Source organism: Liolophura sinensis, chromosome 1 (assembly GCF_032854445.1).
Source record: "Liolophura sinensis isolate JHLJ2023 chromosome 1, CUHK_Ljap_v2, whole genome shotgun sequence".
NCBI lineage: Eukaryota > Metazoa > Mollusca > Polyplacophora > Chitonida > Chitonidae > Liolophura > Liolophura sinensis.
This window is the reverse complement of record NC_088295.1, coordinates 10,443,916-10,466,715: the sequence shown is the minus strand read 5'-3', so window position 1 is coordinate 10,466,715 and position 22,800 is coordinate 10,443,916. Positions and strand designations below refer to the sequence as shown.

The 22,800-nt window shown below is 38.8% G+C and overlaps 1 protein-coding gene across 1 annotated transcript in view; it reads right to left on the bottom strand.

Annotated features, from left to right (window-relative positions):
- LOC135461774 (uncharacterized) overlaps nt 1-22,446 on the bottom strand; it is a 31,757-nt gene extending 9,311 nt beyond the window's left edge. The window contains exons 1-26 of the mRNA XM_064739040.1: nt 22,374-22,446; nt 21,217-21,314; nt 20,788-20,916; nt 20,388-20,540; nt 18,912-19,052; nt 18,304-18,391; nt 17,897-18,003; nt 15,735-15,830; nt 15,154-15,291; nt 11,584-11,671; nt 11,159-11,217; nt 10,550-10,687; nt 9,824-9,911; nt 9,334-9,398; nt 8,975-9,112; nt 8,625-8,712; nt 8,386-8,444; nt 7,619-7,756; nt 6,999-7,086; nt 6,485-6,543; nt 4,415-4,558; nt 3,432-3,519; nt 2,632-2,693; nt 2,046-2,189; nt 1,253-1,340; nt 1,028-1,059 (exon numbers count right to left, since the gene is read on the bottom strand). Coding sequence (XP_064595110.1) covers nt 1,028-1,059; nt 1,253-1,340; nt 2,046-2,189; nt 2,632-2,693; nt 3,432-3,519; nt 4,415-4,558; nt 6,485-6,543; nt 6,999-7,086; nt 7,619-7,756; nt 8,386-8,444; nt 8,625-8,712; nt 8,975-9,112; nt 9,334-9,398; nt 9,824-9,911; nt 10,550-10,687; nt 11,159-11,217; nt 11,584-11,671; nt 15,154-15,291; nt 15,735-15,830; nt 17,897-18,003; nt 18,304-18,391; nt 18,912-19,052; nt 20,388-20,540; nt 20,788-20,916; nt 21,217-21,314; nt 22,374-22,446 — 2,589 coding nt within the window. The remainder of the gene's footprint in view (nt 1-1,027; nt 1,060-1,252; nt 1,341-2,045; nt 2,190-2,631; nt 2,694-3,431; nt 3,520-4,414; nt 4,559-6,484; nt 6,544-6,998; nt 7,087-7,618; nt 7,757-8,385; nt 8,445-8,624; nt 8,713-8,974; nt 9,113-9,333; nt 9,399-9,823; nt 9,912-10,549; nt 10,688-11,158; nt 11,218-11,583; nt 11,672-15,153; nt 15,292-15,734; nt 15,831-17,896; nt 18,004-18,303; nt 18,392-18,911; nt 19,053-20,387; nt 20,541-20,787; nt 20,917-21,216; nt 21,315-22,373) is intronic.
- Nucleotides 22,447-22,800: the final 354 nt, after the last annotated feature.

The following is a 22,800-nucleotide window of genomic DNA, read 5'->3' as shown; positions in this document are numbered from 1 at the left end:
GAGGATTATTGACACCATATGTTTGCATATTCTATCACTGAGTGACCATATAAGGGGACGCCTCACCCAATCTGAGGATTATTGACACCATACATTTGCGTATTCTGTCACTGAGTGACCATATATGGCGATGCTTTGCCCAATATGAGGATTATTGACACCATACATTTGCGTATTCTGTCACTGAGTAACCATATAAGGGGACGCCTCACCCAATTTGAGGATTATTGACACCATACATTTACGTATTCTGTCACTGAGTAACCATATATAGTGATGCTTCGCCCAATATGAGGATTATTGACACCATACAATTGCGTATTCTATCATTCAGTAACCATATAAGGGGATGCTTCGCCCAATATGAGGATTATTGACACCATATGTTTGCATATTCTATCACTGAGTGACCATATAAGGGGACGCCTCACCCAATCTGAGGATTATTGACACCATACATTTGCGTATTCTGTCACTGAGTAACCATATAAGGGGACGCCTCACCCAATCTGAGGATTATTGACACCATACATTTGCGTATTCTGTCACTGAGTAACCATATAAGGGGACGCCTCACCCAATCTGAGGATTACTGACACCATATATTTGTGTATCCTATCACTGAGTAACCATGTAATGAATTTCTCCTGCAAAGACCCTTCAAATCAGTGCAGAAGACCGATGTATAGACGAATTGCTTCGGCGAAGTGACCACTGTCTTCACAACCCAGCAAACGGAGATAACCTACTCAGCAGACACATCTGACATCGTCTGCAGGATTCGAGAATACATCTGCGCCCCACGTGACCGCTGCTGTCCAATGAAAAGCACATAGTATTTTGTCTGATGCAGGATAATGCATGTTCTCTGTAACATCAACCAGTCAACCAAATGTACCGGGAACTCCCATTGTGTCTTGACAATTTTAGACAACAGACACGTGATGCTCACAATTAGGTGTCTACTTCGGAGATCAACAATTCTATTGTGAAAATATCACTTAACATGTAAATCTATGATATGTACCTGAATTTTCTTGATTTTGTTGTCCTGTGCCCCTGCAGAAGAGAACAAAAGATTAATATTCCATCTAAACTTTACAATGACAATGCCATTATGTACATATTATATATTTAATTAATATTATTAACATATTTATATATTAACGCAATTGATTCAGAAGACTAAAGTGTTCAACATTATTAGATGTATTTGTCCAGATTTGCAATAGATTTGTACATACAGTCTTACCTGAGCAGAGTCTTATTTCAGTACAAGCTTGCTGGGGGTCAACTCCGTTCACCACAACACTGACGATGTTTGGGGCATAATAGTAACACTGGAAATATATGTTATATTGTGACAGGATAATTGCAGGAATGAAAGAATGTCAGCAAATTTAAGAAAAATTTTAACACAGAGGAAATAATCGTCATTCTTTTCTGATTTTACCCATGTACATTAATATGCAATACATGCTGTATTTAGTGTAATTCAAAAGAGCATTCCTCAACCTATGCTTTTGTGTTGAGCATATCATAACAAAACTGAACATATTTCAAAAACTGCCAATACTGGGGGACTGGAGGCAGACGGTGCTACTCATTGTAGGAACACATTGTTTTCTTCTGTGACATTGCAGTGCTTGTATACACATGTGCTCTATACCCTTTACAACCACATGTATAACTATTATTCTGACCTAATAAAGGAAAGAACAAAAGCGTACAGATCATTTTGTTACCGGTGGGAGAGAGTTTTAGGAGTTTCCCACTTGTGTTTTATGCCATATTCAAAACTCTTTCACTAACAGGTGTCAGCTTAATGGGGAGAGAGAAATGTCCACAGATTAGCTAAAATTCCTGTCCTATTAGGCACCTACTAATCCTGGCCAAAAACTAACAATTTAAGCTAGACTGATAAGTGCGAGCTCACTGGTCAAGGGATAGACATCTAAACTGTCTTCAGGAAGAGCCTAGTGGAAGACATGTAAAGAGCCCATGTCAAAGAGAACTAAATACTGGTTGCTTGTCATTATACTCACAAAACTCTGGAATGTTGTGGGTAGATCCTGACAGAGCTGATAGACAGTGTTGTTTACTTCTGCAGGTGTTGAGTTTCTGTTCTTCAGGTAAGTATCAACCTCCATTACCACAAACTCGCACAGTTCGCACTCCAGACTTGCTGCCTGCAAAAACATAGGAGAGGAGAGGAGAGCTATAGGATATAAGTACAGACAAGATCAGCTATAGAATTAACGTAGAGTACAGACAGCTAAGTACAGGTGCAATAACGAACAGTAAAATAAGTCCTACTGTATAATGTAACTTGTCAAAAATGTTTCGTATGTTTGTTGACATTAATATATCAATCACCTGTCTCACCATGTTGTGGAGGCACAACTAGGTTGAGACACCTCTAACCTTCAGGTACTTCACAGTTATCACAACAAATCAGCAATGATATGACTTATCAGGAGAATAAAATCGTTTTTGTATAGTTTGAACAAGAAGTATACAGACAGTTTATAATATCTTTATGCTTAAGCAGTTCAGTAAATAATGTTTACAGTGCATAATTCCTCCAATGAGTTGGTTTGATGCAGAACACCCTACAGTAGATTTTCCCACCTGTTGTTTTAGAGGCAATCGTCTTGACATTTTCCTCCTCTGAACTTTTTTTTGAAGGTTTCCTAATGAGCAGAGAATGGAGACCCCATGATCACACAATCAGAGACATATCAACTCTAAACTGACCCCACATATCATCTTCAGGTAAATATACTTGAAACTGTCATAATTTGCAATGACAAGTTTTATGCACTAAAATGGCTATACCAGAGATTTTTGGCCAAAAAACAGAGAAGCACAAATCATATCAAATTTTTGCTATTATTTCAGAATAGTCAAAATAATTACATTTTATATAACTTCAACCTTGTCTGTGCATATCTCAACATTCAAAATCAGTAATAAAGTTAACAAAATTTATAATGCATTTTTCAAACTTTACAATTAATGTAGCACTATAAATGGTACAGGTACATGTATCATATTTTATATTAAGGTGATAATGAGCTATTCCAGGTATATAGGTAATATAGAAAAACTGATTTCATTAGGGAATATCGATTTTTTTGCCCCAAATCTCCAGTATAGCCTCTTTAAAGTTATGTCGCAATTCTTGAGAAACAGCAAGAACTGACTATCACAATGCAAGTTGGTTTCCACATTTTGGTTCACGGAAGGTAGTTATAAAAAAAAAAAAACAAGAGTAGTGGCTATCCTTTCTCATCGTTGTAACATCAGTGTATTCGATATGATCATATAACATCGGCACAACGAGATCTTTCCCAGATCTTTGGTATCGTCAAAACATGTTGGACAGTATAAAATGGCTTGACCACATTCCTGAAGTAAAGGGAATTTACCTGAGCACAACTTGATTTCTTCACACGCCTTGACTGGATCCACTCCATTGACCAGCACTGTCACCAGCTTAGGAACAATGGAATAGCACTGTAATGAAGTGTAGTGATGTTTATATGTAGCTACACTGCCATTAAGGTGCATGTACATGTAGTTACACCAGGCATAGCATTACACCTGTGAAACTAGCACAAAGTATTAAAACACCTCGATCCTCACAACTGACTTTACCCTTTATATTTATTTATTTATTTATTTGATTGGTGTTTTACGCCATACTGAAAAATATTTCACTTATATGACAGCCGCCAGCATTATGGTAGGAGGAAACCGGGCAGAGCCCGGGGAAACCCACGACCATCTGCAGCTTGCTGGTAGACCTTCCCACATACGAGAAAGGAAGCCATCATGAGCTGGACTTGAACTCACAGCAACCACATTGGTGAGAGGCTCCTGGCTCATTACGCTGTGCTAACCAACGGAGCCACGGAGGTCTCCTCTTTATATTTATCGTCGCTCATCATATTTATTTATTTATTTATTTATTTGATTGGTGTTTCAGGCCATACTCAAGATTGTCTCACTTATATCTGGGACTAATACTTTACTTCCAGCTTGTATGACGGCGGCCAGCATTATGGTCGGAGGAAACCAGGCAGAGCCTCGAGGAAACACCATATAGTTGTGTCTAACTGAGTACATGTACATACATGCATTAAATAAGAATTATTAAAATTAGTATTTTAATTAACATGTAAACTACACTTAGTAAATCATGCAAATATGATGTGTACAATTTCATTAGGGTAATTTATGTGATCAATGTTATCAATGTTATACTCGAAATAATGCCAGAAGTCATTCATTTCATGAAAGAGAACACTGATCACATCTGATCATAAAATCAAAGAGTTTCATTTCTAGCATTCTTAATTGGATATTATTCAGCTCAGATACAGTGACAGGTGTTTTAAACTACACTTACGTAACTCCTGAATGAGGCAGGAATATTGTCACAGAGGGCATAAAGAGTATTATTGGCTTCAGCAGGTGTAAAATTCTTGTTCTTCAGGTAAGCATCAGCATTGGCAACAACGAATTCACACATGTCACATTCAAAACTGGTAACCTGAAAGGCAAAAGAAGAAATATTTGTTGTTATCTCATTGGTGTTTTATTTACATCATCTTCAAAACTGTGTTTACTGCCAAGCTAGTGGTGAAATGTGCTTATAGATAAACTGGATAGAGTTATGTACACGAGTCAATCCTGAATGATCTGCGTAATAAAGTTAAAATAAGGCAACAAGGATAAGATCAAATGATAAGATTTTAAAATGCAAACAGACACTTTGTTAGATGAAAATTTTGAATACAAGATAGACAAGATTACAAGTTCTCTATTTTTAACACACATGGAAATATACATGTACACCTAAACTTTTTGCATGGCCAGTCAGTGTATGTTGTGCATGTGTGTAAAGTTAGCTTTGTTTTGCGCAAACCATGTTTTCTTTACTGTACGCTAACAATGCCCCATGATGATTGACGTTAGAAAATTGACATTTTGGCAGATCGCACCGGGCTTATATCGCTCACGCCAGTCAGTCATGTCAGGGTTCGATTCCAGCTTACCGAATTTGTCAGTTTTTTGAATTTAAACAATTTAAGTATGAAAAAGTGCAATTTTCCCCCTACATTTTGAGGTCGCGCGAAACAAAACTACAGTTGTAAAGCTGAAAATGGCTGAGTGCAAAGGGATGTATGTGTATCATATGTGAGCGGAAAATTGTTGAAGTGTCTTAATAAATGCGGGAGTTGCAACGTTGTGATCAAACTGTGAAAAAGCACAATTTCCACCATTTAGAGGTCACGTGACAGAAAACTGTTACAGCCGTATAGCTGAAAATCACTGAAAAGCGCTATATATGTATGCTGAAAATCACAGAGCTGTGTTAAAAAAAAAAGAGAGGACATGCACTACCTCAAATATGGCCCAAAGGTCAATTTACTTAGTTTGGTACATCTACATACAAATGATATACAGTGTACTTACAATGCACTAAAGACTACGAAGAATGTAGGCTTTCTAATTAAGTTGGTTATGTATCTATATATGGGCATCATTAGGGTAACCCAAAGTGACGCCGCATAGGCCGGCAATACTGGCTTGAACCCCAGCATCGCTGCTTTAGCAGCTACATTTTATTTATTCTATTAATTGATGTTTTGATGAAAAAGAAGTTTTCACCTATATGACACAGTCAAGATTCAGAGTGGAGAAAACCAGAATAAACAGAGTAAACCACTGCCTTTTGTCAGCTACCTGACGAACCTTCCAATCTAAAACCACAGGCAAAGCAACGAAAACTGGATATGAACAACTGACCTCAATGGTCAAGGGCTGGACAATCACACTGAGCTAGTGCTTTCACTGTCTGAGACAGCAAGGGCCGGGCAATCAGACTGAGCTAGTGTTTTCACTGTCTGAGACAGCAAGGGCTGGACAATCACAGTGAGCTAGTGCTTTCACTGTCTGAGACAGCAAGGGCCGGACAATCACACTGAGCTAGTGCTTTCACTGTCCGAGACAGCAAGGGCTGGACAATCACACTGAGCTAGTGCTTTCACTGTCCGAGACAGCAAGGGCTCCACTTCATCATCGATTATGACATATATCTGAATATTAATGTGAGTACTAAGAATTTCACAGATTTATTCCAATAATGATTTAACACCTTACACGTTAACACACATTACCTTACATTAATTGTACAAATACACAAACTACTGCTAACATGCCACTGTGTTCACAAACTACTGCTAACATGCCACCGAGTACACAAACTACTGCTAACATGCCACTGAGTACACAAACTACTGCTAACATGCCACTGAGTACACAAACTACTGCTAACATGCCACTGAGTATACAAACTATTGCTAACATGCCACTGAGTACACAATCTACTGCTAACATGCCACTGAGCATTTTTGTTATTTTTTTTATGACTTTCTCAGCCTTAATAGCCTGGTTCTTCACTAAAAAGACATACCTTGATCTGCACTTTGGACTGAAGTTTGTTCTGAGTTCTGCTGGTAGAAGTACCATTCCCTGAAACACAAAACATGACATAATACTATTTTCTAGCTACTATGACAAAAAAGTACACATAAAAAGTGTATCAACTTATCATAACTTATCATGTTGTAACTTCAGCAGGGTGGTTCAAGTTCAGTATTGGCTACAGATTGTCTAAGACTATTTTGGACCCTGCATACAGTGATGAAAGACCATCAAAAGACCACTGTCCAGGAGTTCTGTAGTGACCCGGAGGTTGAAAAAAATTCCCCCAAAAATAAATCAATCAATTTTTATGAACAGCACGTTTGATCTTTTATCTGACATATACTTTATGTTAGTGTTTTCTTTGCCTTTACTTTAACTTCATGTTAAATCTGCAATAATAAATGTAGTGTGATGGAAGTCTGTTGCATTTCAAACTTTCAATAAGGAATAAAGGAGTGATCTGTTGTTCATCAGATTTAACTGTTAACTGTTTTCTGTACCTGTGCAGAGCTTGACTTCTGTGCAGACTTTCTGAGGGTCTAAGCCTTTAGCCAGAGCTGCCACTATCTGAGGAACATAGGCTATACACTGAGGAATAAAAAAAAAAGTACTTTAGGAATTTGTGTAGCGTCAATACTTTTTCAATCAACAACGGATAACAACACCAATCACTATATTCACTCATGACTTATGACATTTTATAATTAGCACAAGACTGACACATTATCTGGCAGAAAGACAAACTTCTCAACATGCAGATCTGAACTTCCAATTTCACTGACTGCATATATTTGATTGATTGACTGATTCATGCCCAACTCTTTTTTTTCCTCGAGTTCAGGGGTAAACCACTGGCCTTTGGCAAGCTACAGACAAACTTGTCCACATTTGATGTACAGATATGCGTGCCATGCTGGTGGAATGCAAGTGCTCTTCAATGATCGTTAGACTGTGTCTTGAGCATCCAAAACAGTGAGAGGGGAAATGAACAATTTCTCTGTCCAAGGCCACGTTTGAATCCATAGCCTAGCAACTCAAACATAAACAACTTAAAGCACTAAGCAGACTATCCCACTGACCAATGAAACCAAACCATAGTGGTAGTGAAGGCTGGTCTTACCAGTGGCTGAAATGTTGAGGGCAGATCATTGCACAGCTTGTAGAGGGTTGCATTAATGGCTGCCTCACTCTTGTTGTTCTGTAAATACTGGTCAGCTGTGTCAATGAGAAACTCACAAATCTCACAGCCCAAGGAAGCCTGATCAAATCAAAAACACAGAATAACCTAAAAAGTTTGATAGAATATCCATAAAATATCCTTAAATGGCACTATAGTGTGGATGAATTCATTAGACTGTGTCACTTGAAAAATGCTAAACTTTCGGTGAAATACCGTAGTTTATGCGATGGTTTGGATCCATACCAACAGATTTTATCCAATTAGGATTCCTAGCAACATACATTGTATACGTGTCTTAGTCTGGCACTGATTCTCCTGAACATACCAATGTCTTCAGTTTAACAGCCAATCCATACAAAGTTGCTCAATTAAAATTTGTCTAGAGAATTCTCAGATAAATACAAACAGAAAAGCTTATTTCTACTTATAAAATTATCACAGCAAAGTTGCCCTGATGTGATTGGGCAAATGAGATCATTAATCAACATGATGATAAACAAGACAAAACAAGTGAGCTGAAACACAACAGTTCCTACAGTTTTCTGTCAAATTTGAAGAGGGTTTCCAGTTGACCATGTACCTGTCCTTTCTCGTTTTTTTGGACTTTAGCTACATGGTTACTGATACACCTTGATATACATAGACTTTTCTTGTCTTATAAGTCCACGGTACTTAATTAGTTACTAAGACGTACAAGCTGAACCTACCTTGATCTGTGCTGTAGCCTGAGGCTTGTTGTGACTGTGACTGCTGGAGGTACTATTGCCTGAAACAAAAGAAAAGTTAGTTAACTCTATCATTTGATGACTGAAACATTTAATGACTAACAGCATTTAATGATGTAAAAGTATAAAATAAGATATATGGAATGTGAAGAAATGACTTGCCATGTTACTGACTTCAACTTTGTTGGCAGATTAACACAACTGTTAATTGTTTTCTGTACCTGTGCAGAGCTTGACTTCTGTGCAGACTTTCTGAGGGTCTAAGCCTTGAGCCAGAGCTGCCACTATCTGAGGAACATAGGCTATGCACTGAGGAATAAACAATAATGAATGAATTCAGTTATACATGTAATCAACATCTTTCCAATCAATCAATTACAAATAATGACAGCAATCATCATATTTACATATTATCTGACAATTGGTAATATATAATTTGTGCAAAGTTAAGTGGATACAGGACACAGGAAACTTTTGCAGACTGGATAAAAACACGGGGTTCATTGTGCAGGTTTGAACCCCTGATTTATACTGACATTCCAACCACAATGACAGTGAAGGCTGGTCTTACCAGTGGCTGAAATGTTGAGGGCAGATCATTGCACAGCTTGTAGAGGGTTGCATTGATGGCTGCCTCACTCTTGTTGTTCTGTAAATACTGGTCAGCTGTGTCAATGAGAAACTCACAAATCTCACAGCCCAAGGAGATCTGTAAAAAATGACGATGAGTAGTACATGAAAACTTGAAGGTTGTTACAGCAGTAATTTTATTAACTGTGAGTCATGAGTTGAATTAAAATAATCCAGTATGAAACAAGCCCCAATGTGAATAAAAGAAACAAACAAATATAACATATATACATATATAAATGTAAGATATAATCTGCATGTCTTACAACCTGTTACCAGTAAAGGGAGACAACTACTCACCTGATCATGATCTTTTTGGCTTTGATGCTCTGGACTTACGGTGTGCTCAGCTGATTCGTCACTTCCTGTTTACAACGCAACATTGAAACAAATAACTACATCCCCCTGAGAGGTTAAGTGAATGCTATAAATTAAGAGATATATTATGCAATCAACCCATCAGCCATTCAGGAGATAAGGGGCTAACATATTGCTGAAGGTGAACAAACAATAAAGGCTGCACTACGGCAGTTCATGATGCCAAATTTGGAGTTCACTTCTCCCACAAATTCCATTATGACTCAACAAGCCCACAGGCCTTTAACAAACTAGTTACCTGAGATTACTTGTAAACCAAGTTTTTTTATCACAGCAGGGCACACTGTACGCGTAATGAGATGCTTTCAACTGGTATAATTATTTGGAATGTTGTGATTCTCACTGTTGGTTTTCTTCAAACTGACACTCCATGTAACAGTTAAAAATAAATTTGGCATAAACATAAACATACCTGTGCACAGCTTGATTTCTGTACAGACTTTCTGTGGGTCAAAGCCCTTTGACAGAAGGCTTACTATCATTGGTGCGTAGGAAAAACACTAGAAATATAAAATATCCAACATAATTATTGAGATTTCTGCCATGTTTGGAATTCGAAATACCCTAGCTTTCAGATTCAAAATGAACTATTTTTTTTTTCCTTGCCTGTCCATTTATTAAAGGAAAATCTATAATGGAAGGTGCATAATTGTAGAAAACTGTGACAGTGTACACTGTATATATAGTATTGATATTGTACTTAAAAAGAAAATGTCTTTGCTGAGTACGATGATTTTGATTGGAACTTACTGTAAATCCTCAACCTTTTCCACCACCAAAGCACTTTTTCAGTGGAAGTTATGCACGCAAGTATTAGAAAAATGATGCTAAAAATGATTTGTCAGTAAAGATGTATGCTTCATAAAACTATGCAAATTATTTCTCTGCACTCCACAGGTCTCTCAGAATGTTTCAACATACTGATTACAGAGGATGTTGAAGGATCAGAGGATCAGATTTCAGGGTGGAGGAAACTGGAGAGCGTGGAGTAAGCTCCTTTGCCAGATACTGTGCGCACCTCCCTCCATACTGTGGCATTATCTGTCACAACCATTGCCTGCTGCCAGAAGCATGCTTTATCAAGGGCTACATATTTAACACTCAGATTTAATCCTCAGATTGACAACTGCAGACTTACGAAGGACTGAAATGTATCTGGCAGATCATTGCACAGCTTGTAGAGGGTTGCATTGATGGCTGCCTCACTCTTGTTGTTCTGTAAATACTGGTCAGCTGTGTCAATGAGAAACTCACAAATCTCACAGCCCAAAGAAGCCTGAATGAAGAAAAGACAATGTTTATCCAAAATAAACAATGGAAAGGAAGTAAATGGTTATTTTCTTGATATATGATGACCAGATTTTCAGGATAAAATACAATGTCATGACATTGATTCTAACAGACAATACACTGTCATGACATGGATTCTAACAGACAATACACTGTCATGACATGGATTCTAACAGACAATACACTGTCATGACATGGATTCTAACAGACAATACACTGTCATGAATTTTGTATGTTACTGTACTTCATATGTACACACTGCATCAACAAAGGAACATCCCCCTTGTGTCCTTATGCTCTACATGCATGCAAAACCTGAGCTCAATGCATGTAGTAGCACCCCAATATTTACTTAACACTGCTCTCCCTGTTACCTGATGCATACACGCATGGGGTGTGATGTAAGCTACACTTGTACATGTGTTTTGTGCAGACGAGTTACATGTAGCAGCCTTACCTCAATTTCATCATGCTGTGGCCGAGTTTGAGGAATCAGCTGGTTCAGTTCTGACTGGCCTGGCAGCGCGCAAAATATATCCAATGAAATAAAATGGAAATAAATTTTGTGAAAAAAGTACTTGAAAATTGTTCCGCTAATTTAATTACAGAGATTTTTGTTTGATATGTAGAAGTTATTACTTTCTTTTTCAACAGCAATACAGGTGCATTAAAGTTACTATCATAGTCATTTAAATAAACAGAGAAGTTTTATGGGACAATTTCATTAAAAGTAATAGACAGTCCTAGCTACTGCATAGCAAAAACATGAATAGTATAGGCCTACTTCACTATACTGATAAAGGTCAACATACAACTGTATTGAGATAAGAGAGAGCACATTGACATGGTAACCTTTGGCTTTATAACATTGTTGCATCTGACCTGTACATAGTTTGATATCAGTACACGCTGTGGCAGGGTCCAAGCCTCGGGCCAAAGCAGAGACTACAGCTGGAGCAAGACTGAAACACTACAACAGACAAGAACAACATTGTAGTTCCACATCTAGGTAGACAGATAACTCCAGCTATTACAGGACACACACATATACACTCTCTTGAACTGCACTATACAATGGACAACAAGAACAACATTGTAGTCCCACATCCAGGTAGACAGATAACTCCAGCTATTACAGGGCACACACATATACACCCTCTCTTGAAATGCACTATACAATGGACAACAAGAACAACATTCTAGTCCCACATCCAGGTAGACAGATAACTCCAGCTATTACAGGACACACACATATACACCCTCTCTTGAAATGCACTATACCATGGACAACAAGAACAACATTCTAGTCCCACATCCAGGTAGACAGATAACTCCAGCTATTACAGGACACACACATATACACCCTCTCTTGAAATGCACTATACAATGGACAACAAGAACAACATTGTAGTCTCACATCCAGGTAGACAGATAACTCCAGCTATTACAGGACACACACATATACACCCTCTCTTGAACTGCACTATACAATGGACAACAAGAACAACATTCTAGTCCCACATCCAGGTAGACAGATAACTCCAGCTATTACAGGACACACACATATACACCCTCTCCTGAACTGCACTATACAATGGACAAGAACAACATTCTAGTCCCACATCCAGGTAGACAGATAACTCCAGCTATTACAGGACACACACATATACACCCTCTCCTGAACTGCACTATACAATGGACAACAAGAACAACATTCTAGTCCCACATCCAGGTAGACAGATAACTCCAGCTATTACAGGACACACACATATACACCCTCTCCTGAACTGCACTATACAATGGACAACAAGAACAACATTCTAGTCCCACATCCAGGTAGACAGATAACTCCAGCAATTACAGGACATACACATATACATCCTCTCCTGAACTGCACTATACAATGGACAACAAGAACAACATTCTAGTCCCACATCTAGGTAGACAGATAACCCCAGCTATTACAGGACACATACATATACACCCTCTCTTGAACTGCACTATACAATGGACAACAAGAACAACATTCTAGTCCCACATCCAGGTAGACAGATAACTCCAGCTATTACAGGACACACACATATACACCCTCTCCTGAACTGCACTATACAATGCACAACAAGAACAACATTCTAGTCCCACATCTAGGTAGACAGATAGCCCCAGCAATTACAGGACACATACATATACACCCTCTCTTGAACTGCACTATACAATGGACAACAAGAACAACATTCTAGTCCCACATCCAGGTAGACAGATAACTCCAGCTATTACAGGACACATACATATACACCCTCTCCTAAACTGCACTATACAATGGACAACAAGAACAACATTCTAGTCTCACATCCAGGTAGACAGATAACTCCAGCTATTACAGGACACATACATATACACCCTCTCCTGAATTGCACTATACAATGGACAAGAACAACATTCTAGTCCCACATCCAGGTAGACAGATAGCCCCAGCTATTACAGGACACATACATATACACCCTCTCTTGAACTGCACTATACAATGGACAACAAGAACAACATTCTAGTCCCACATCCAGGTAGATAACTCCAGCTATTACAGGACACATACATATACACCCTCTCCTAAACTGCACTATACAATGGACAACAAGAACAACATTCTAGTCTCACATCCAGGTAGACAGATAACTCCAGCTATTACAGGACACACACATATACACCCTCTCCTGAATTGCACTATACAATGGACAAAAAACAACATTCTAGTCCCACATCCAGGTAGACAGATAACTCCAGCTATTACAGGACACATACATATACACCCTCTCCTGAACTGCACTATACAATGGACAACAAGAACAACATTCTAGTCCCACATCCAGGTAGACAGATAACTCCAGCTATTACAGGACACATACATATACATCCTCTCCTGAACTGCACTATACAATGGACAACAAGAACAACATTCTAGTCCCACATCCAGGTAGACAGATAACCCCAGCAATTACAGGACACACACATATACACCCTCTCCTGAACTGCACTATACAATGGACAACAAGAACAACATTCTAGTCCCACATCTAGGTAGACAGATAACCCCAGCAATTACAGGACACATACATATACACCCTCTCCTGAACTGCACTATACAATGGACAACAAGAACAACATTCTAGTCCCACATCCAGGTAGACAGATAACTCCAGCTATTACAGGACACACACATATACACCCTCTCCTGAACTGCACTATACAATGCACAACAAGAACAACATTCTAGTCCCACATCTAGGTAGACAGATAGCCCCAGCAATTACAGGACACATACATATACACCCTCTCTTGAACTGCACTATACAATGGACAACAAGAACAACATTCTAGTCCCACATCCAGGTAGACAGATAACTCCAGCTAATACAGGACACACACATATACACCCTCTCCTGAACTGCACTATGCAATGGACAACAAGAACAACATTCTAGTCCCACATCCAGGTAGACAGATAACTCCAGCTATTACAGGACACACACATATACACCCTCTTCTGAACTGCACTATACAATGGAAAACAAGAACAACATTCTAGTCCCACATCTAGGTAGACAGATAACCCCAGCAATTACAGGACACATACATATACACCCTCTCCTGAACTGCACTATACAATGGACAACAAGAACAACATTGTAGTCTCACATCCAGGTAGACAGATAACTCCAGCTATTACAGGACACACACATATACACCCTCTCCTGAACTGCACTATACAATGGACAACAAGAACAACATTCTAGTCCTACATCCAGTTAGACAGATAACTCCAGCAATTACAGGACACACACATATACACCCTCTCCTGAACTGCACTATACAATGGACAACAAGAACAACATTCTAGTCCCACATCCAAATAGACAGGCAACTCCAGCTATTACACGACACACACATCATACATCCTCTCCTGGACAACAACAACATCGCTGTTCCACATTCAGTTGCAGGCTAGTATATGTACATGGATAACTAGTTCCCAAATCTTATTGTGTTTCTGCAACTTCTTCACGGAGATGTATAGCTACAGCAGCATCTACAGGAGAGAGTGTAACTTCAACATAGCCACTTGAAGTCGGAGGAAGGGGATTGAATTTGCAAAGGTATTGACAGTTGAGGGTTTGAATAAAGAAACAGACATGTGACTTCATCCACTACTACATTCTTGACATTACTAATAGCTAATTTCATCATAATTTTAAAAATTTTACATTTTTTGATGAAGCACACATAGTAAGTTTACTCTCTTGATGAAGTACACATTGCAAATTTACTCTCTCCTTAATTTCAGTTCATACACAATGTTTGATAATCTGATACACATACACAGGCATGTAAACATACTATACACCATATATCCAAGAATCACTCCATCAGGTATGATAACATGAAATGTCAACGCACCACTGGCTGGAATGTTGCAGGTAAATCATTGCACAGCTTGAAGACGGTGGCATTAATGGCAGCTTCACTCTTGTTGTTTGCTATGTACTGGTCCAACATGTTGATGAGGAACTCACAGATTTCACAGCCCAGCGAGTCCTTCAGAGACAAAGAAACATGATACATCTACTGTACACCATGGTCTGGGAGATATGTCCATATAACACAGACAGATCCACACGTGTGTACATATATAGGTTAATTTGAGTTTAAATCTCAGCACACACAAGAGACACAACTCAGTTCGACTGGTTGTGTGGAGTTTGTCCCAGTTGTAGGTACATATGACTCTGGATGAAACTGCCATACACGTAACAACTAGCATGCAACTTGAGTTGAGTTGCATCATTATTTTGCATACTCAATCACTTAGAATCAGGCTCCCGTGTATAATGGGCTCCACATACATCCCCATTCACGAAGGCAATGAAACTTGCACTTAAAATATGATTACCTGTTGTAGCCTCACATATTATGCCAAAACTATCACATACATGCATATGCAAATATATATATTGTTACTAAATACTGAGCTCGCATACCCCAGGATTGTGATGGAAGGTATTAAATGTGTCAGCTGCCATTTGTCCAGTACCACTGTCACACACCTGAAAAGCTAAGCAAAACTCGGACAATTCCTGTTAAAAGAAAACAAAGTGTCATTAGGTCCAAAACAACATAAATATTCAAAAGGACTTCATAACAAAACACATTCCACACTTACATGACACAGTAAGCCACAACACTCACCTCTGACATGACATTTGCATCCATGGCATTCAGCTACACTCCATCCACTCACCTCTGACATGACATCTGCATCAATGGCATTCAGCTACACTCCATCCACGCACATCTGACATGACATTTGCATCCATGGCATTCAGCTACACTCCATCCACGCACATCTGACATGACATTTGCATCCATGGCATTCAACTACACTCCATCCACTCACCTCTGACATGAAATCTGCATGTGTGGCATTCAGCTACACTCCATCCATTCACCTCTGGCATGAAATCTGCATCCATGGCATTCAGCTACACTCCATCCACTCACCTCTGACATGACATTTGCATGTGTGGCATTCAGCTACACTCCATCCACTCACCTCTGACATGACATCTGCATCCATGGCAATCAGCTACACTCCATCCACTCACCTCTGACATGACATCTGCATGTGTGGCATTCAGCTACACTCCATCCACTCACCTCTGACATGGCATTTGCATCCATGGCATTCAGCTACACTCCATCCACTCACCTCTGACATGACATTTGCATCCATGGCATTCAGCTACACTCCATCCACTCACCTCTGACATGACATCTGCATCCATGGCATTCAGCTACACTCCATCCACTCACCTCTGACATGACATCTGCATCCATGGCATTCAGCTACACTCCATAAACTCACCTCTGACATGACATCTGCATCCATGGCATTCAGCTACACTCCATCCACTCACCTCTGACATGACATTTGCATCAATGGCATTCAGCTACACTCCATCCACTCACCTCTGACATGACATCTGCATCCATGGCATTCAGCTACACTCCATCCACTCACCTCTGACATGACATTTGCATGTGTGGCATTCAGCTACACTCCATCCACTCACCTCTGACATGACATTTGCATCCATGGCAATCAGCTACACTCCATCCACGCACATCTGACATGACATTTGCATCAATGGCATTCAACTACACTCCATCCACTCACCTCTGACATGAAATCTGCATGTGTGGCATTCAGCTACACTCCATCCATTCACCTCTGGCATGAAATCTGCATCCATAGCATTCAGCTACACTCCATCCACTCACCTCTGACATGACATTTGCATCCATGGCATTCAGCTACACTCCATCCACTCACTTCTGACATGACATTTGCATGTGTGGTCTACTCTGACATGACATTTGCATCCATGACATTCAGCTACACTCCATCCACTCACCTCTGAAATGACATTTGCATCCATGGCATTCAGCTACACTCCATCCACTCACCTCTGACATGACATTTGCATCCATGGCATTCAGCTACACTCCATCCACTCACCTCTGACATAACATTTGCATCCATGGCATTCAGCTACACTCCATCCACTCACCTCTGACATGACATTTGCATCCATGGCATTCAACTACACTCCATCCATTCACCTCTGACATGACATTTGCATGTGTGGCATTCAGCTACACTCCATCCACTCACCTCTGACATGACATTTGCATCCATGGCATTCAGCTACACTCCATCCACTCACCTCTGACATAACATTTGCATCCATGGCATTCAGCTACACTCCATCCACTCACCTCTGACATGACATTTGCATCCATGGAATTCAACTACACTCCATCCATTCACCTCTGACATGACATTTGCATGTGTGGCATTCAGCTACACTCCATCCACTCACCTCTGACATGACATTTGCATCCATGGCATTCAGCTACACTCCATCCACTCACCTCTGACATAACATTTGCATCCATGGCATTCAGCTACACTCCATCCACTCACCTCTGACATGACATTTGCATCCATGGCATTCAACTACACTCCATCCATTCACCTCTGACATGACATTTGCATGTGTGGCATTCAGCTACACTCCATCCATTCACCTCTGACATGACATTTGCATGTGTGGCATTCAGCTACACTCCATCCACTCACCTCTGACATGACATTTGCATGTATGGCAATGTCTTCAATCAGGATATTACACATATCACATGTTAAACCCTCTATGCCAGAGACATTGATATCTGCCGGAATGGATGCTGCAAAAGAATGTGGACATCAGTCTTACCTTTCACAAACTATCAGCCTTGTTTTTGCCCCTGTTACTGTTCAAAATGAATTATAAAGTTCCTAAAATTTATATTCAATGATGGTTGCTTTAAAAATTTGATTATTTTTTAAGTTTGATAATTACTGAAAAGCAATGATTTGAGCTATTCTTGCTGAGTGAAGAAAAATTCGAATTGATTGGCAAATATGAATTTTTTGTCCAAAGTCTCTCATATAGCATCCTTAATAAAAAGTTTGAAAATCTTGTTATATGTATGTTTTATACTTACCTGGACAAAAATTAGTCTTCTGACAAGACGTTGAGGGATCCAGGCCTTGTTCAAAAAGTGTAATCACTTGTGAGTCCAGGGCAAGACACTACCAACAAGAAATAATCAGTAAATAACATCTAAACAAAATTATACAATAAAAATCGATAGGTTTTGAAGCAATGGAATTATCTACCTGTAAATAGCAATAAATGAAATGCCAAGAATGTAGAACATAAACCATTGTCATGACTGTGACGCAAAAAAGGCTATGTAATATGTTTTATAATATAAACATCACTGTTTAGAAAGTAAGATTTGGTGTTACTGTAAATCTTCAACCTTTTTGACCTCTAAAGCAGTTTTTTCAGTGGAATTTATGCATACAATTATTATGAAAATGATGTGAAAAATGACTTAGTTGTTTCACTTTTCAAGATGTAAGATTCATAAAACTGTGCAAATTATTTCTCTACGCCCCATAGTTCTCAGAGAATAATTCAAAATATTTTTTGCAGTGGTGACTGAAGGTCAAAGAATTACCTGGGCAGACAGGTATTTCAAAAATTTTCAAGCACCAATATGTTTTTCACTGACAACAATAATACATGCGATAATTTGTTTCTTACAACAGACTTGAGAAGAGGCTGAGTGAGGGAGTTGCATATGGCCATGAGGGTGCCATTGATGGTAGCCAGGGTCTTCTCCTCAGCCAGGCTACTGTCTAGAAGCTGGACAAAAAACTTGCACAGCTCACAGCGGGCATCAGCCTGAAACAATTACGTGTTACAAGGTATATTTAAATAACGGATACTTCACAGGACTCATGTACATGTATTAGCTGATCAAAAAAAGCTGAGAGTGGGTGCCAGCCTAAAACAATTAAGCAATACTTCACAGGAAACATGTTATCTGATCAAAACAATTGCACAGCTCACAGCGGGCATCAGCCTGAAATAATAATGGGACACTTTAAAGGATACATGTGTTTAGCTGATCAAAACAGTTACACAGCTGAAAGTCGTTGTCAATCTGACGCAATGGGTACATCATGCCAAACCAACTGTTGCTGATCTGTAGATCAGAGAATAGATCTCTTTCCAATGTTGGAGGAGGATATAAAAATAACTGAACTTGAAAATCACCTAGATTGTGAAAAATGTGCAGTATCATATCAATTTCCCATTTGTTGATGGCGGATAGTCCCGCTCCGCATTTTTGGTAATAGACAGTTAAGGTTTTGAATGCAACGGGAGAGAGGCAAAAAATAATCGTTGACATGTAGTTCGGACAAGTTTACTTCATGAGTCTTTGAATTTGTTGAGGCGATGTAACTGAATAAAGTAGCATCAGTGATGTCGTGTTGTAAAGCAATACTTGTCAGAAGAACTGTGAAGTTAATTACCTGATGTAGGTGTGAAGTGGACTTTTGTGGACTTTTTTGAGTTTATGAGTACATGTGGCATATTGGATGTAATAACAACAACATAATGTTTATGTTAAGCAGCAGGAATGTGAATAAATATGTACTTTTTCATTGTTTTATGTTCTATACTGTATCTGTAGTTTGTTGTTTAAGAAATAAGAGTAGTGTTTAGTGCATATGTAGCAGAATTACGTGGAAAAATGCTTCCTGATATAAAACTTTGATTTTGGTAAATTACCGTAAATTTGCGTATTGTCTGATACTTCATAAATAGTAAGGTAATCCAAGGTTTGTTTTCACTCCAGCTTGGACCTGATAACTACTGATAACTACCGATAACATCTGGTAACAACTGAGCACAACTAATTGCAACTGATTACCAGCCTGTATGCCAGGGTGAACATTCTGACCCATCTTTGTGTGATAGTACAGAAAACTATCTATGTATGGTTATGAATGATGGTATATTAAAGCCAGATATCAGCATACAAGATCCCAACAGCCATTTGTGTTGAATTCATCGTCTACACCACTGAAGATATATTTACGTGATAAATGAGCGCCATGTTCAGCATTTTTATCAGTATATGCCATAATAATAAAACTGAACAAACTATTGTCAGCCATCACACTTAACAATCAAAGAGGGATAAACCTCATTGAATGAACCCCCCCCTACCTTGAAGCCACCTGTCTCTGAGAGATTTTGCTGCGTCTCTGGAAGGTTTTGCTGCATCTCTGATTCAATGCCAACCTCATTTATGACATGTGGTTCTGCGACAAAGTTTTCAGCATAGCAGGCTTGAATATTAGCACAGACTTGTTTAGTTCCCTGTGTATAACAAAAGTACCTCAATCAATAAAATGTTAACACAGCTACAAGTTCACAGCTGGAATATATGCAAACTACATGTAGGATATGATTTTATATTTACTCTATCATTATCTTAATATAATTTTATTATATTTGCTATATATTTAGTTGGTCATCCTCAACATCGCCATGACAATTTCAATAAACAGTTTACTTTGTATTTTTAAAGATTCTATGTCATTATCATTTATATACGTGTACTTGCCTGTCCTGACAGAACATAATCTACCACTGTCAGCCCAAAATTTTCCACAAACTCAGAACAAGACTGCAATTCTGAAGGCCTTGTCAATAACTGGCAGAATTGTACCATAGCTTGAACACCTACTTCTTCCTATAAGCAAGAAAAACAGATAACCACAAAACCGGAAGTGTGTATTCTACTTCAGATCTACCCTCTCCATCTAATCAACACCGTAGCTGTCACACATGTACAGCATATCATATTTTTTTCAAAGAATTTGTATAATATTTTTTTCATAAGACATGACCTTAAAAAATGTGAGCACACAGAAAGTCACCTCTCAACTATAGCTAAGAAACAGAACCTGTGTGTATATGTGAATGTTTATATCAGTGTTTTGACTGGCTGTCAACGATTACACAGGAATATATAATTTCTATGAACACATACCCGTCCATTTGACTTGAGTATAGTAGAGGATGTTTTGTCCACTATCTGATGACACAATGAACATGTTGAAAACCTCTCATCAGCAGAATCAGGGATTGCTACAAAAAACAGTATTTATATCGAATTATGCAGATTTGATTGATTAAAGCACTATTTTCTTTTAAAAAATACAGAAATATTATTGAAATGCCATGTTCCAGCCAAGGTGCTTTCTCTGATGTGTACGGTAACTAGGTCAGCACTGCTTTCACCTTAGAAGCCACTGCAATAAAACTGAAGCATAAAATTTAGCGACAGTTGATTGCTTAGATCAGCCTCAGTGGTGCTTACATTTATTTTCATCTGTTTCAGAATTGAGCATGAATCTAGTTGTACACCAATCCTATTGTAATTTTGTAAACATTTAATAGGGGTCAAAATCACCAGCACAACCTCTCCTGAGGCTACAACCTAAGCCAGGAGTACCCGGGCCGTGCATCTGCAAAAGGTCAAAGGTTATTTGAACAGGTTATTTAAACAGGGTTGCTGTAGTTCCCTGGAAATGATATAGTAGGCTTTCTGCATCAACCGTGCCAGCAGTGGAAGAAACATTCTTCCAGTATGTCCACTTTCTGAGAAAACTATATTTATCACACAGGGCCCTCATTGCCACAAACTTTTATCCACTACAGACTACTGATTAGACTCAAAGAGCTAGAGTAAAGTGACATAACTTTGCTTTCTCTAATGGGGACCTGCTGAGGCTGTGTCAAGATGAAGTCTCACTCAAGTTTCACTGAGTTGAAAAAAATTCTAAAAAATATTTAATGCCAGTTTAAGACACTTTTGAATGGTAGTCTTCCAGTGGGCACAAACATTAATCAGGTGCTGTCTATCACTTTAAGTCTTCAGCTGCTTGATAAATACCAGCCCAGAGCTACAGAAGACTGTTCTATGGATGTAAGTGCAAAATAGGTCTGAGTTTGAAAGCCGCGCCATGTTCTTACCAACGGATACCAACGGAGTTTTTTAAAGTGCCTGTACTATCTAGGCCCCCAAGGCACATTCAGTGACAATGTCTGGAAGATGTTTGTACGTTTATCACAGTTGTCAAGAAAAACATAAGTAAAATAAACATAAAACTGAATTCGAACTAAATGTAAGTAAACGTATATTACCCAGGGCATGACAGAGGTAAACTCCGTAAAACAAAACTACCAGCAAAATCGTGAACGTGTTTTTCTCCATCATGTTGGCTGGCCAGCAGACGCAGTCATGTGATAAGTCATGTGACGGCTTAAAAATCTTAACTTAAAAATACAAAATGTCAGTTTAAATCGAAAAACGGACCAATACAGTTCAAATCATTATTTCTCTTGACTTATTAAAACATATTTTCTCTGCTTTTTTTTTGCCTTTTTTTGATACTAGAAAAATATTTATTCGTTACATAGAGTTATGCAATCCGGAAAATCATAAAACAATGAAAAACTTAGTATATGAGTGACAAAGCACAGACTTAAATTCTTTTATTTTCTAAGCTAAGTACCAGTCCTAGGCTGAAATTCGACAAACGACACAGCACGTGATAATTTAAATTGCATT